At 44.9% G+C, this 17,128-nt stretch overlaps 1 protein-coding gene across 1 annotated transcript in view; it reads right to left on the minus strand.

Annotated features, from left to right (window-relative positions):
• The window catches only part of LOC124596397 (dehydrogenase/reductase SDR family member 11-like), a 119,080-nt gene that overhangs the window by 38,977 nt on the left and 62,975 nt on the right, over window positions 1-17,128 (minus strand). Inside the window, exon 4 of the mRNA XM_047135524.1 lies at window positions 9,321-9,450. Coding sequence (XP_046991480.1) covers window positions 9,321-9,450 — 130 coding nt within the window. The remainder of the gene's footprint in view (window positions 1-9,320; window positions 9,451-17,128) is intronic.

Consider the following 17,128-nt stretch of genomic DNA (forward strand, 5'->3'; position numbering starts at 1 on the left):
CTGGAACTGTGCGGAATGTTCTTCAAACCAATCTCGAACAATTGTGGCCCAGTGACACGGCGCATTGTCAGCCATAAAAATTCCATCGCTCTTTGGGAACATCAAGTCCATGAAAAGTTGCAAAAGGTGTCCAGGTAGCCGAACATAACCATTATCACTAAATAATCGGTTCAATTCGGCCACAGAACCCGTACATTCCATGTAACACAGCCATACCGTTATGGAGCCACCACCAGCCCAGTACCTTATTGAGACTTTGGGTCCATGGATTCGTGGGGTCTGAACCACACTCGAACCCTACCATCATCTCTTACCAACTGATATCGGGACTCACCTGACAAGGTCACAGTATTCTAGTCGTCTAGGATGCAACCGATGTGGTCACGATCCTAGGAGAGGCGATGCAGACGATTACCTGCTGTTAGCACAGGCACTCGCGTCGGTCATCTGCTGCCGTAACTCATTAAAGCCAAATTTCGCCACACTGACCTAACGGATAAGTTCGTCTTACGGCCCACATTGATTTCTGCGATTATTTCACGCGGTGCTGTTTATCTGCTATCACTGACAGCTCTACGCAAACGCCGCTGCTCTCGGTCGTTAACGAAGGCCGTCGGCCACTGCGCACTTATGACACTGAGGATCTGGGAATATTCATTTCCGTAACGATTTCCGAAACGGAATGTCCAATGCGTCTACCTCCAACTACCATTCCGCATTCAAAGTCTGTTAACTCCCTTCGTGCGGCCATAATCACGTACCGAAACCTTTCCACGTGAACCACTTGAGTGCAAATGACAGCTCCGCCAATGTACTGCCCTTTTATACCTTGTGTACGCAATACTACCGTCATCTGTGTAGCCGGCCGGTGTGGCCGAGCGGTTCTAGGCGCCACGGTCGCAGGTTCGAATCCTGCCTTGGGCATGGATGTGTGTGATGTCCTTAGGTTAGTTAGGTTTAAGTAGTTCTAAGTTCTAGGGGACTGATGACCTCAGAAGTTATGTCCCATAGTGCTCAGAGTCATTTGAACCATCAGTCATTTGTGTATGAGCATTCGCTATCCCGCGACTTTGCTCATGTCAGTGTACGAAGGAGCCCCAGAATATCAAGAACTGAGATAAAACTAACCATGAAATAAGAGCTGGAGTGAGGGGAAACGAAACTGTGACATATGGAATTGAAAGAACATCATTAACCTGTTGTGGGCATTTGTTGCTAATCCCAGATGACCGGTGGCCAAAAAATTTGTTTTTATTGGAAACCACCCGGCAGACGAAAATTCAGCAGACCACGGCGTTCTTTGAATGACCGCATCAACGAAATAACTTAGCATCCCAGTGTACGCAAGGAGGTCGCTCTGAATAGAGAGCATTGGCAGAAGATAACAGGAATACAGCAAATTGTTGTTATTAATTGACTGGTGTATTATATAATCCTGTAATATAAGTGGAAGAATTGGTATCCTTCAACGACACAGATAGAGTAGATAAGAGTTAATGCCACTGTTTATCCCTCTCTCGGTGAACTCATCACCCACGGCTACATGTGCTTTACATTTACCGCACCCATCTATGACTTTTAATAAATAATGTGACACGAAACCTCCTATGTAAACAGATGTGTCATTCTGAGACGAATCTATTTTACTAGCCTGTTCCTCGTTCGTCCTGAAATTTAGTGTACGACTTGATACGGAAGTATGTTGCCTCTGGAGGATAGTGCACCGAGAAACACATGATGTTTCTTAGTCAGCCTTTCAGTCTAGTAACTGATTTTAGAAACGCAGGAAGGGATGCTCATCAGAAACCACTACAAGCAGCTTCCAACATTTTATACTATTTTTATTGTTGTGACGCATGAGGTATTTTGTGCAGCAGTTGTAAATGTTAGGGAGTTGTACATATTTATCTCCACAATATATAAAACATATTTTGTAGATGCTATCAATTCTTCAAAAAAAATGTTCCAATGTGTGTGAAATCTTAACTGCTAAGGTCATCAGTCCCTAAGCTTACACACTACTTAACCGAAATTATCCTAAGGACAAACAAACACACACACACCCATGCCCGAGAGAGGACTCGAACCTCCGACGGGACCAGCCGCACAGTCCATGACTGCAGCGCCTTAGACCGCTCGGCATCAATTCTTCGATTATAGAGTTTCGTAATGAGTAAAATTCTGTATATGTTTTAAAGTAGTTACCTAATGTGTGGACGGTTAAGCCGTAGTTTATCGATCGTGCGCCATCTTCCACCTTAAAACTTTATAAGATCTTCTACCACAGAACACTCGATAGCTGCGAAAGAACTAAGTTCTTTTGATGTTAAAATTTTCGCTGTTTTGAAAATGGAAACATGTGTTGGTTACCAGTAGGTTTTATTTGAAAATGTTTGTAACTTGTAACTGGTTTTTGATAATATTTCTTCTTAATTTAATTTCAGGTACCGATTATTGGCGTCTTGTAGAGTAATAATGTAACACATAGACTATTGAATACAGTATTAACAAGATATTCTCAATTGCAATACGTTTAAATTTGAGTGTAGTAATTGTTCCTGATCAGATGACCACGTTGTACGTTGGGAAGGTTTTTCGCACTTGTAAAAACGAAGTAACTTTCGTAATTTCAAATAAGCACTGGAGCACACGTTAAGTGAATGCTATCATTTCAAAACAGAAAAAGAAAATATATTAAACTTCTATTATAGGGCTGGTTGAATGCGAATGTGTGAAATGTATTCCGAGTGTAACACTCTATCCTACATAAGAGGTGCACCCCGTTTCAGTTACCTTGATCAAGCAACAAGGATTCTCTTCGAAGGCAAGAAAAAATAGGCTGGACGTGATTAAAAGACGACTACTTATACACCCTCAGACAAAAGAAAAACAAGACAACGCCCCAGGAAGGAATTATCCGAATTGGATGGAAACCCCGTGTACAGACAAACAAACCGTTACAATTTCAGAAAAACTGGATGATTTGTTCACGAGAAAGAGCTTCACAAATTGATCAAGTTACTAACACGCAGGTCCACCTCTGGTTCTTCTGGAGCAGGTATTCGTCTTGGCACTGACTGATAGAGTTGTCGGATGTCATCCTGGGCGATGTCGCGCCAAATTCTGCCCAACTGACGCGTTAGACCGTCAAACTCCCGAGCTGGTTGGATGGCCCTAGCCGCAACGATCCACACGTTCTCAATTAGGGAGAGATCCAGCGACCTTACTGGCCAAGGCATGGTTTGGCAAGCACGAAGAAAAGCAACAGACACTTTCGCCGTGTGTAGGTGGACATTATCTTGCTGATGTGTAGCTCCAGCATAGCTTGTCATGTAGGGCAACAAAATGGGACATAGAATATCGTCGACGTACCGCTGAGCTGTGAGGCTGCCACGGATAACAACCAAAGGTGTCCTATTTATGCGATAAGTTGCTAACAATTTTCTTAATTTTTTCCACGGCCGGTTTCGAACCTTAACGCTACATCTTCAGGTACCAGCAAATAATTATGAAACCATAGATGTGTAGCGGTCGGACCAATCAGTCATTGGGGATCACAACCGCGTCATACGAACGCATGGGAATCTGTAACGATAGCTCCCGCCTGGAGAGCACAACAGGGAAGTCCTCCTACGGTGCCATAGAAGAACCTCCGTGACTTGCTGCCCAGGCGGGCGCTGTGGTTGTTGGACCATCACTCTTGGTTGTGGGGACATATGGCGGCGGGCGACTTTCAGGTTTATATCGCTCCACTGTCCAGGGCGTCTCCTGACACCTCTTCGGTCTGGACTCTCACTGACTGGAGTAGAACTGTCTTCTGTGATGAGTCCCGTTTTGAACTGAGGCCCTATGACCAGCGAAGAAGACGTGTCTGGGGACACCACAGACAGCACTGGAGACCAGCCCGAATGTCGCCCGCACTATGGCACGACAACCAGGGGAGATGGTCTGGCGGGCCATGTCTTTTCACCGGAGGACCCCTTTGGTTGTCATCCACGGCACCCTTACACCACGGCTGTACCTCGATGACTTTATACGACCCGTTTCCTCGCGCTTCATGACAAGCCATCTTGGGCTTACATTTCAGCATACGCGGTGACTGTTTCCGCTGCTTGCCTTCGTGCTTGCCAAACCCTACCTTGGCCGACAAGGTCGTTGGATCTCCCGTGATTGAGGACGTTTCGAGCATTATGGGAAGGGGCCTCCAACCATCTCGGGAGTTTGACGATCTCATGCGCCAGTTTTACAGAATTTGGCACGACATCCCTCAGTAGCAATCCAACAACTCTATCAGTCATTGCCAAGCCGAATAACTGTTTACATAAGGACCAGAGCTGGATCAACGCGGTACTGACTTTGCTCAATTTGTGAATCTCTTCCTCTATAATAAATCGTTTACTTTTTCTAAAACTGTAATCATTTGTTTGTCTGTACTGGAACATCACATCTACCGATTTCCGTTCCATTCGGGTAACTGCTTCATAGTGCATCGGCTTACTTTTCGTAAAGTGTACAACAAAAAGTAACGGATTTTACATACCAGAAACAAGTTCAACTCGAACAAAACTCAAAAGTAGATGCTGTCCTTGCACAAAACGTCCAACGATTACTGAAAACATGCGGTGCACTACCTTATCCTATGTGATTAGGATTCGGTCGAAGTTATATCACAGAGGCCTCGCGCTGGCACTTCATGAAGTTGCGAAGGCTACCTGGCAGTTGTCATTGGATCTGTATCTCTTAGGCTATGACTGCGCCTGAAGTTATGACAGACCCAGTTGCAGTGCGCTGTCCCAACAGCTGATATGGTCGTCGCTGCCTTCAGTTCAGAATTGCCCTTTGTGCTGTAACAGTTCTGCTACAATTTCTTCGCCGATAGATATGAGAGATTCCCTTAAGGTAATTAACAGCGAGTTACACGCCTACAGCAGTGTTGTATCGTCCAGAGATCACGGTGCTAAACCGAAGTTGGCAACGCGAATCGATTCCACAGACATTAGTGAGGGCTCGTTGCAATCCGCAACGACGTATGGAAGGCGCTCTTGAAGACTACGTCAATCCCCCAACACTGTAGTCCCATCACACTGAGCTCAACCCACTTCGTGACCTCATTTGAAGTACTCAACATAACAATGTAGGATCAACGAGTAGTTAACTTTTCTGACAAAACAAACTTTCGTAAAGGTTGCATTTCATACTGCGTGAGAACTGTTTATAAATAAGAGCATCAAGTGATTCTTTGCTTGTCAATGACACTTGTAAATTATACAAAAATCCTGTGTCAAAAAATGTGTCAAACTTAAGTAAATCCCTTACTCATTTACGTAATAAAACGAACTAATATTTCATGTGTTCTTGTTTGATGATACTTCTTCCAGAGCAATCAAAAATTCACAGTAATGGCCCAGCTGGCGGGGAGAAAGTTGATCATCTGGTTACAGCAAGTAGTTTTTACATAACTTCAGTATCACAAATAGCAACTGAGTTACACTGGAAAAAATCACATAAATATTAACTCGCGGTAACAAACAATTAAGAACAACTTGGGGTACGCGATTATCATGATGGTTCTGCACAAAACTATCACATGCAAACCAGTGACTCTACAATCTATTTATGTCATTTGTTGATAGAGAGAGAGCAATCGTATGTTTGAAAGAACGATGACAATTGGCGTTCTGAAACTGTTGGAAGACAGCTGTGAAACAGCAGTTCCGCTGTTCAAAATAATCTGAAGATGCGCTAACCAGGAGAAACGTGTCATTATTAATAAAACACTTGCAACCGGGACTGCTTTTTAATCTTGGAGCTTTGAACCACTGTTGCTGCATCAAGCCAAAATGGAGTGGAGCAATGTGTTCAGATGTGAAACCAGTTGGTGGAAAGGTTTCTATATATTATTAACTACGTGATTTGAAAGTGAAGACAGTGGTATATAGGGGACAAGTAATATATAGAGTTCGAGAAGTGGTTCCGCGTACTTGCATCAGGGATGGTGGCAACAATTTCTAAACACATAAAAAAATGTGCGAGTTCACTCATTTGAGCGGTTGGATTGGAAATTTCATCGGGCACTGCACACAGGGGTGGGATGTAGGCGAGAGGATGTGGAAGCATTATAGATGGAAACGGTGGGCTCCCAGCTATGTGCAGTGTGATCTGCAGGTCAATAGAGGGCCACTCTCTTCATGGATGACTGGCCAAACGAGGTGGCATTCGGGAGCATGGCAGTTCAAATCCCTTATGGAGCATATACATTTAGTTTTCTGTGGTTTCCCCACATCACATAAGGCAAATTGTGGAATTGCTCCTTTCAATAGGATTTCCTTCCTCATTCGTTTCCAATTCCTTGAACTCTGTTTCTACTGATATCATAGTACACGGAAAATTCAAATCTCCGGAGGAAGGAGATGATGAATTCCAATCATTCTTATACATCTTGTAATTAAATTTTCCTTGAGGCATTTAAGTCTCATCTTTATCTACGATTGGTAATTGAATTAAAATTTGTGCTACAGCCAGGACACAAACCCAGGCCCTCTTGCTTACTAGGCAGAATTGCTGCACTCTGGTGAAGAGTGCTGCATGAACTATCCAAGTCGAATGCCCTCCCCAACACAAACATCAATTCATATCTTCAGCTTATAAATATGAGGCTCAAATGTCTCGGGGAAATTTTAATTACAAGATCTATAAGATCACCTATGGTACAGGACTTCCCCATTACATCCATCGCTGTGGTGCTATTCCAAAGTCGGAGAGCGGTGGCAATACTGACAATGTAGGGGGAAAATAAGCTGAAGATATGAAGTTTGTGTTGGGGACATCATTCGACTTGGGTAGTTCGTTCAGCTATTTGGACAACACTGCTGCTGTGGTGTAATGGTTTGCATTTCTGCCTAGTAAGCAAGGACAGCTGGGCTCGACTTCTGGCCCTGGAGCAAGTTTCGATTCAATTCTTCACCTTTCATCATTATCGTAGAATTCCAGTTATGGTTGCCAAGTAGATTGAGAAGTGTTTTAATCTGTTTTCAGTCGTTGAAAATCGGTGAAATTAATGGTTTCAAACGAAACATTGCGTCTCTGCTGAGTGGTACATTTTCAATTTTACATTTCCTGATAGAAATGTGTATATGTGTTAATCTGCAGACAAAGCTTCCTTAGCAGTTACTTGATACAACCATGTCTGTTCAACATGTAACAATTTCCTTGTTTTAGTTTATGACAATATTATTGCACCTGAGAATGCGTTTTTATCATTTATATCTCACGAGGACACTGTGAACCACTTGATAGTATATGCACAACTGTCTTGAAATCATTCACAGTGTGAGCGTTTTCCTTGGACACCACTGTAACTCTTGTACTATAACATCACTACATGTTTCCGACAATGGCCACGGGAGACCAAGAGCAATAATACCGTGGTTGTTTGGCCCAACAATTCTTGAACATACACGGCAGACAATTTTGTTTCTGCAAACCACACTACAGCTTGTGCGCGCTGCTGTGCAGTGGCCATTTTCGCTTCCTGCGACCATGGTGCACTCTGGCACTTCTGACGTGGGAATATAAATTCTTTGAGATGCTCTACATTCTGGTGCATTTTTCACTGTCACATCTACTGTGGTTTTTCTCTCCTGGGTCCTTGAAATCAGTGAGGTTTGAGGGGCACACCCTGTATTATAACATCACTACATGTTTCCGACAATGGCCACGGGAGACCAAGAACAATAATACCGTGGTTGTTTGGGCCAACAATGCTTGAACATACACAGGAGAGTATGTTGTTACGGTGCTCTTCAGTCTCAAGACTTGTCTGATGTAGTTCTCCACGCTAGCCTGTCCTGCACCAGCCTCTTCATTCCCACATAAATACTATAGTCTTCAATAATTCGAACCTGCTTACTGTATTCAAGCCTTGACCTCCTTCTACAATTTTTAGCTCCTACATTCTCTTCTATTACGAAACTGACGGTTCCTCGATGCCTCAGGCTGTGTCCTGTCAGTTGATCCTTTCTCTTAGATTGTGCCACAAAATTCTTTGTTCCTGAATTCGATTCAGTACCTCCTCATTAATTACTCAATTCATCTAATTTTCAGTATTCTTCTTTAGCGACAAATTTCAAAAGCTTCTATTCTCCTTCTGTTTGAATTGTTTATTGTGCACATTACACATGTTTTAAAGGCAACATTCTGTTCAAATACCTTCAGAAAAGACCTTACAACACTTTAATTCACAGTAAGTGTTAACAAGTTCCTCTCTTCCAGAGGTGTTTCTTTCTATTGACAATTTGCAGTTTAAATCCTCTCTGCTTTGACCATCATCAGTTATCTTGATGCCCAAATAGCAAAATTATCTTCTAATTTGATTGTCTCATTTCCCTATCTAATTCCCTCAGCATTGCCTGATTTAATTCGACTGCATTCCCTTAGCCTTGTTTTACTTTTGTTCATGTTCCTCCTGTAACCCCTTTTCAAGACACTATCCGTTTCGCTAAACTGCTCATCCAAGTATTTTGCAATTTCTCATAAAATTACGTCACTGGAAAACTTCCAAGCTTTGCCTTATTCTTCTAAATTTTTCCACATTTATCCTTCCTTTGCTTTGCTGCTTGCTCAGTGTACGTACAGACTGAATAGCTTCGGGGCTAGACGACAAACTTGTCTCACTCGCTTCGCAACTATTGCTTCATATTGATGTCTTTCGACTCTTACAACTGCAGTCTGCTTTCTGGAAGAATATAGCAATTAATTCATTACATGATACGCAGATCTCGATCTTATGAGCTGATTTCACACACGTTTATGATGCTCACTATAGCCATGCTGCTACTCATTGAGTTAACTACCCACACCCCACAGACCAGTTTTTTTAAAGAAAAATGGGATTCACAATACGAGGAGCACATTGTGTTAACTGACCTATACTAGACTCACCAAGCCTGTACGTGGACAACATAGTCTATGCTCAAACATTGATTCTTCGTCCAGAATTGTGTTTCATTGCTTCACGCATCATGTGTGATGTTCTTACACTTTGGCTATGTGATTCTATTCGACCAGTTACTTTTTCAATAGTTGGATTTGTACATCTTCTTGATCTATGAGAATCAGGATATTTTTAGGAGATCGGTGTATGACACTAGGTAGATCACTAATGATAATTGGAATAGAAGTACTCAGTTAATTTATGAAAACAGACTGAAAGAAATATCAGACTCTTAACAATACTGATATGCATACATCTTTGACATCATAGCAGTTAGCGTAAACCTGTTGGTCTATTAGACACGTGCACCATGTAATGGATAACTTACGCCGACTCGTATCTTGCTGCCCTTGGCGGCCAGGTCTTTCCTCAGCCCTTCGAGCAGTACTTTGACGGCGTGCTTGCTGGCGTAGTACATCGCGAAAGCACTTGTACCCGGTGTCGTGTGTCCCGCAACACTGAAAATTAGGAAACACGTTGTAACAGTAGAAGCAGGCTACAACATCGCAGTTGAGCGGGGAGTCAGCACGTGAGATACAATCTTGCATGATTACCTCAACTAATAATATACCAATGAGGAGCACACCTGGTGTTTCGCTGGCTATTCGTGCTACTTCAACATTCATCTTCCAAATCTTTTTTCCTATTCTTTGTCATTTCTTTCTGTCTCTAGTTTTTTACTTTTCGTAATCTGAGCCAGCACATAAGTCAATGGTGATGATATGATAAACTGCGATTATCCCATTCTAAGTAATGTTAACAACTTCCACAGTCATATTAATATTAACTCATACCACCGACAACAAAAAACCACATGAACTTAGCGTTGAATGTGTGCCGTGCAATTCGAAGGATGCTTTTGCACTCCACCTGGCAACATACTTCGAATGTTCACAAACCGTACCAATATCATGCTCACTACATACTTTTCTTTCATTTCCAGAGAAATAATTCCGACACAGTGACGTTATGGGAAAATAATTTCTTGTGACGACATTCTTGTGGCAGACATTCCAAGCCCTCTTGCTGCAACAAAATAGAAAAAAAATCTAGAGCTTTCGATCATTATCTCCATTGCCTTCATCATGTGTAACTGGCTGTTTATGTGCCAAGAAGACAGAACATTTATACGCAGCATAGTTATAATTACTGTCATGGTTACTTCCTCTTTTATTTGACACACTGATTGGAGAATCTGCGATTCTCTTTACGAGGGCTGTTCAAAAAATTCCGGAACATTCGTAATTTCACGTTATGGTGTGTTGGAGAGAAATGCAGGTCAGGTGGAATCCCTGCATACGCCTGTTTCTAATGTGTAACTGCCAGAAGTTTCATTGTTGTATGTCTTTCCTTATTGTTCAGTGCTGTATTGAGTAGAATATTGTAACCCACAGTTTGCGAATTTCGAGTTGGCAGAGTTAGAGGAGTAACGTGTCTGCATTAAATTTTGCTTGAATGCTAAGAAAATCTTTACAGAGACACGCCAAATTATGGAGGAAGCCTACGGTGATGAGTGCTGAAGCCGTACTCTGTGTTACGAATGGTTGACACGGTTTAAAAATGGCCAGACGAAAGTTAAAGATGACCCTCCTTCAGCAAGCCCATCGACGTCTACTGACGACGCTCATGAAGGAACGTCAACGAAATTGTGAGTGCCAATCGAAGACTGACTGTCCGAGAGACTGTAGAAGAATGTAACATCTTGGAATGCCAAGAACATGTAACATCTTGGAATGCATCTTGTTGCTGCCAAGTTCATCCCACGGCTTATGAGTCAAGACCAGAAAGGCCTTGCCTCGCAGTCTGCAAAGAGCTTTCGGATCGCACAAATGAGAACGAGATGTTCCTTAAGAGAATCATAACTGGTGATGAGACGTGGGTCTACGGTTATGATGTTGAGACCAAGGTCCGATCTTCACAATGGGTCGGCAAAGGTACTCCAAGACCAAAAAATCTCGTCAGGTCAGGTCAGGTCAAATGTCAACCCATACTGATAGCTTCCTTTGAGTTTGAAGAATTAGTAAACCATGAATTAGTGCCACTGGGACAAACTGTTAATCGATGGTACTATCGGGACGTGTTGTGACGCCCGCGAGAAAATGTGAGGAGGGAACGGCTTGAAATGTAGGCTAACAGCTCGCGGGTCCTGCAGCATGATAACGTACCCGCACGATCTTGCCCGTTGGTGCGTGACTGTTGCACAAAAAAAGGAAATGACTGTGTTGCCTCATCCTCCGTACTCTCCAGACCTGGCCTTTGCAATTTTTGTTTTCAAAGTTGAAAGGACGAAGATCTGCAATGATAGATGGGATAAGAGAAAATTCGCAGACGGTGCTTCGCGCGGTCCAACAGTAGGCATACCAAGACTGCTTCCAGAAGTGGATACGCGATGGGAGAGGTGTATCAGTTGTGGAGGACAGTATTTCGAAGGAGACCATACACAATAAGTAAAAGGTAAGCGTAGAAAAATTTTATGGTCAAAATTCCAGAATTTTTTGAAGAGACCTCGTACTACGACCTCCTACGTTTTCTGATACCATCCTTGGCAACGATTCACAAATGGTGACCATGACATTTTTATAGACCTTTCCCGTTAGACCTTGTAACTGAGGTACCATCTGTCTCCCTAGCAGCTAGGTATTGTCTTTGAACTTACCTGAAAGAAGCCCCCCCGGATAGCCGTGCGATCTAACGCACTGCTTTCGGGGCGAGAAGGCGTGCCGGTCTCCGGCACGAATCCGCCCGGCGGATTAGTGTCGAGGTCCGGTGTGCGGGGCAGCCTGTGGACGGTTTTTACGGCGGTTTTCCATCCGCCTCGGTGAATGCGGGCTGGTTCCCCTTATTCCGCCTCAGTTACACTATGTCGGCGACTGCTGCGCAAACACTGTCTCCACGTACGCGTACACCATAATTACTCTACCACGCAAAAATTTGGGGTTACACTCGTCTGGTGTGAGACGTTCCCGCGTGGAAGGGGGGGGGGGTAGTCCACTGGGGGCCGAACTGCACATTAAGCTTGGGTTCTGTGAGGAGCGGCGCTGGGGTTGGTGGACTGCTGTAGCCTGTTGTGGGGTTGTGTACCACTGAGGGCTACGGTGGGGACGAAGCCTCTCCGTCGTTTCTGGGTCCCCAGTTCCATACAATACAATACCTGAAAGACGTGATACGTCGGGTGAAATATATTTGCAACGAAAAAACCACCATAATTCGGCATTATACTCTTTGCTTGACTGTTACAAGTCTACAGCGACTGTGACGACAGCGAATGCAATCATTCTGAGTACTATAGCACAGTGATCTACTACGCATCTACCTTGTATTCTATTGAACTGGGGACCTAGAAACGGCGTAGAGGCTTCGTCCCCGCCGTAGCCCTCAGTGGTCCACAACCCACAACAGGCTACAGCAGACCAATTACGCTACCTTCACCTCACACTGAACCCAGGGTTATTGTGCAGTTCGGCCCCCAGACGTGTGACCCCAATGTTTGCGTGTTAGAGCAATTATTATGGTGTACTCGTACGTGGAGGCAGTGTTTGCGCAGCAGTCGCCGACATGGTGTTAACTGAGGCGAAATAAGGGGAACCAGCCCGCATTCGCCGAGGCAGATGGAAAACCGTCTTAAAAACCATCCACAGACTGGCCGGCACACCGGACCTCGACACCAATCCGTCGGGCGGATTCGTGCCGGAGACCTGCACCTCTTCCCGCTCGGAAAGTAGTACATTAGACCGCACGGCTAACCGGGTGGGCTACGCATGTTCCTTACGCTGACCGGTAAAAGACTGAATTACAAAATCTCAACAAGTCTTATGTAGCAGATCACAGCTCGTATTGGGTAGCTTCGCTGATATAGCTTAGGGTATACGTGGTCGCCTCTTTTATACACTGCGCAACACAATTGAAGGACCACTTTTTCGAAACGCCGCAGTTGTCTCCCGTTGCGATGTAGAATTTTGAAATGCAGTTTAATGGTGCCCTACAAAAGCGTGGCGCCCTGGGACGTCAACCTCGGGCTCAACGACACTCCGAACACCAAGATATCGACACACGGGACAAAAAGGCCAGAGCGTAGAAGTTCATGTGAGCTATAAAGGGGTTAATGATGTCACACTGGCACCAAATTGCGCCACAGTCCATCCCATCACCACCGTGGAAGTGTCACACGGTGGGAAGTTCGTCACAACGCCTCTTTCCCATATTTCACTCATTCTTTTGACGCCCTGTAATGGAGGTCAGAACCGCGACGCCCAGCGTTGAAACCAAGCTATTTTCTTACGATTGACCGAGGAAATATTTCAGTCACACTGCCGCTCAGAATAGACAAGAATAGGCCTCAGCAGATGGCATAAAGGGCGTCAATGAAACCACTGCCCTTTCCCTAGGGCGTTCATTTCCACACATTTCGCTGTCGAAAACGTCAGTTGTCGGTGTCATGAGCAACGGGACAATGCTCTTGACACCTTTGACACTGCTGACATCCAAGGACGATTCAAACCTTTTCTAAGAACATCGTCGGCCTGTAAGCCTAATTAAGGTGTGGAGTGAGTTCCTGTCACAGCTCTTGCTCTGGTGTACGGTGTGGAATCGCTATGGGACATTCAAAACCATTCGACGAAATCTGACCGCGATCCGAAGCAGCAAAGGGTACTTATGCATTGTCAGCCCTCTTGCTTCACGCTTTGCTGTGGCGTGTTCAGGGACGGGTGCGACATTGACACATGCGTGAATAAGACTGTAAAGAGTCTTCCTACGAACCCCCACTTCGGCAAAACTCTTGGTACCATCAGATTGCCTTTGCTGCGCACTTTAAAAATGTGTAGGGTGACAATTATTGAACTATATGAAATAAAATCCTTGTAACTTATGAACAGTTTGCGTTAGGGCGTTCAAACTGCACACTTGAGCGCGGGGTATGATGGGAATTAGTATGCTCATGCATGGTTAGGTTTAGCGATGAAGCCCACTTTCATCTGGATAGGTTCCTCAATAAGCAAAATTGGGGGACTGAGAATCCACATTTCACGATGGAGAAGTCTCTTCCACCCTCAACGGGTGCCTGTGTGGTCTGCAGTATCCAGTCACGGAGTAATCGGTTCGATATTCCTTGATGGCACGGTGAATACCAAACGGTACGTGAAGGTTCTGAAAGGTGGTTTTATCCCCATTATCCAAAGTGACCCTGATTTCTACAAGACGTGGTTCATGCAAAACAGAGCTCGACTCCGTCGTAGCAGGAGAGTGTTTGATGTCCTGGAGGAGGACTTTGGGGACCGCATTCTGGCTCTACGATACCCAGAGGCCACTGACATGGGCCTCCATTGGCCGCCATATTCTCCGAGTCTGAACACATTTGACTCCTTTTTGTGGGGATATATTAAAGAAAAGTGTGTAAAGCAATAACCCCAAGACCATTGCTGGGCTGAAAACAGCCATTCAGGAGGTCATCGACATCATCGATGTTCCGACGTTGCAGCGGGACTTGCAGAATTTCGCTGTTCGTCTGCGTCACGTCATCGGCAATGATGATAGGCATATCGAACATGTCATAAACTAAATTGGAATATCTGTAGTGGCGTTTACATGTTGAATAAGGTGTGTGCACTCCGTAGTTTGTAACTAATTTACTTTTTTTTCACATAGTTCAACAATAGTCACCGTGTGCCTGTATAGACACAAACCGTGATGGAGACAGGCAACCTCTTGACAGGCCTCCAATTTCGTATACCTGCTAGCAGGTGTAAAAGCAGCAGTACAGCCCGCCAGCACGTGCCTAGATCTCTTGTCACAGTTTGTCCCTGTACAGAGACATTTTTGGAAGTTTTCGACGGAGGTGGACAGGCGGCACAGAGGGTGTTACTGAACTGGCAGTTTTGGAGGGATCCTTTTTTGTTCTACTCACGCGTGTGTCAATGTCACGTCACACCATGCTCACGCCACAGGAGGGTATGAAGCAGGAGGACTGAAAATGCATAAGCTCTCTTTGCCGTTTCGGGTCGCAGTCAAATTTCGTCGAATGGTCCATAGTGATTCCACGCCGTACACAGTGATCGCCTTGGACACGTTAACTGATGTCGCTGGACCACGTTGTTCCTAGAGAAGGTCTGAATCTTCCGGTGGATGTCTGCAGTGTCAAAGGTTGCCAAGAACGTCATACTGTTGCTCACCACACCGCGAACTGTCATTTTCCACCGCGAAATGTGTTGGAGTCAACGCTCCAAGGGAAGGGGTGGTTTCATTGATGCCCTTTATGGCACCTTCTGAAGCCTATTCATGTCGTTTCTGAGCTGCGGTGTGTGTGAAATGTTTTCCTCCGCCACTCATAAGGAAATCGCAAGGTTTCAACACGGTTCTGACCTACATCTAGGAGGCGTCAAAAGAGTGTGTGTAATGTGGGAAAGTGGGGTTGTTATGAAATTCCCACCGTGTGACACTTCCACGGTGGTGTTGGTGCCAGTGTGACATCATTAATCCACCTTACAGTACACGTCAACTTCTGAGCTCTGGCCCTTTCTTCGTATGTGTCGACACCTTGCTGTGTGAAGCACCACCGAGCCCAAGGATCACATCGCAGATCGCCACGCCTTTCCACCATTACAGGGGAAGAATAAAGAGACCCTTGAGCCAAATTTAACACGTTTACATCACAACAGGTCAGCCCCGATAGCTGAGTGGTCAGCGTGACGGATTGCCACCCTACGAGCCCGGGTTCGATTCCAGGCTGGATCGGGGATTTTCTCTGCTCAGGTCGCCCAATGTGGTGTCGAATGTAGTAAGACCTGTACCACGGCGGCCGGACCTACCCGCACGGGGCCTCCCGGCCAATAACGCCAACACTCATTTCCATTTTTCCATCATGACGGGTGACAATCACGACATTTCAACAAAGTGGTCCTTTAGTTGTACTGTGCAGTGTACAGTGTGTCCATAAAATCCATTTACAATTTCAAAATTTTATTACAACAGCAGTTGAAATATTTTACCAAAATTTCTTTTATTGTAATCACTGCTTACTAAAGTTTTTATATATACTAAAATTTTGTGTTTCAGATACTCTGCTGATGGAAGGAACTTGTAAGACGTCGTGGTCTCCTGACCTTCATTGCTTACATATTCCGCCCTCACAAACATATTCCGCACATCAAGACGCATCATTCGAAATCAGGCTCGACAAGATAAAGTCAATGTTGTACGAATTCATGTAAACGATATGCAAATAACTAATAAATCGTAAATGCACACCGAGATTGAAATACTCGAGGCTGGTGTACACACACACATTCCAGACAGGACGGTCACAGGAGCTCTTAGTTCGGGAGAGGCAGACCGCACGCCGGGAGGCTGGTCCCTTCAGAGGACAAGTTAATCTATCTATGTCGGCCGGTGACCGCCCATAGAGCAGACAGCGTTTGCCCGAGTGAAAGGCGGAACGACCCTGTGTTCGGCTTAAAAGCAAATTCCGCTACATTGTGTGGGAGCGGCCAGCCCTACACATTCTTTACAAACATACCACGCAGCTTCAGAGGTTTTCAGAGGGAGACAGCAAACGCCAAACGACGATGCTACAGATATCTTGATTGGTCGCCTTAAACGAATCGTCATTATCCCATTGTAGAAGAACAATGCTGAATGGCAGACGATATTCCTGACGCCTTGAGCTGAAGGAGTAATGGAAGAGACCAAAAGATATACCCCTTCATATCTGGCATGGAGAGGGGCCATTCCATTGTCGCTCTTGGAGCGAGAACACGTAACGAGAGCGTGTGCGCTCGTACGTGTACTCGAAAGAGCGCGGAACAAGTCTCTCCTCAGTACTTCACTGGGAGAGCACCTCTGTCGAGAGGGAATCGGAGTGAGACTCTATATTGAGTCCTTGCGATTAAGCATTGTTCACTGTGTTGGCCGCCACACTTATTGTGCGGTGTGAACGGACAGAGTTATAGTTAAACGCCTGCGAGCGAATTTATGAGTGGCATCACGGTGGACTGGTTATCTGACTGGTGTACCACGCCAATAGTTAGAATAGGGGCGAATAGGAGTCCTTGACTTCATCAAGGCATAGGGAGAGTTTGATTGGCGAAGGTCAATCCAGATAGAGCGAGAGTTATCTTATTTGTCAGCAGCGAGGTGCAGACA

The sequence above is a fragment of the Schistocerca americana genome, chromosome 2 (assembly GCF_021461395.2).
Source record: "Schistocerca americana isolate TAMUIC-IGC-003095 chromosome 2, iqSchAmer2.1, whole genome shotgun sequence".
NCBI lineage: Eukaryota > Metazoa > Arthropoda > Insecta > Orthoptera > Acrididae > Schistocerca > Schistocerca americana.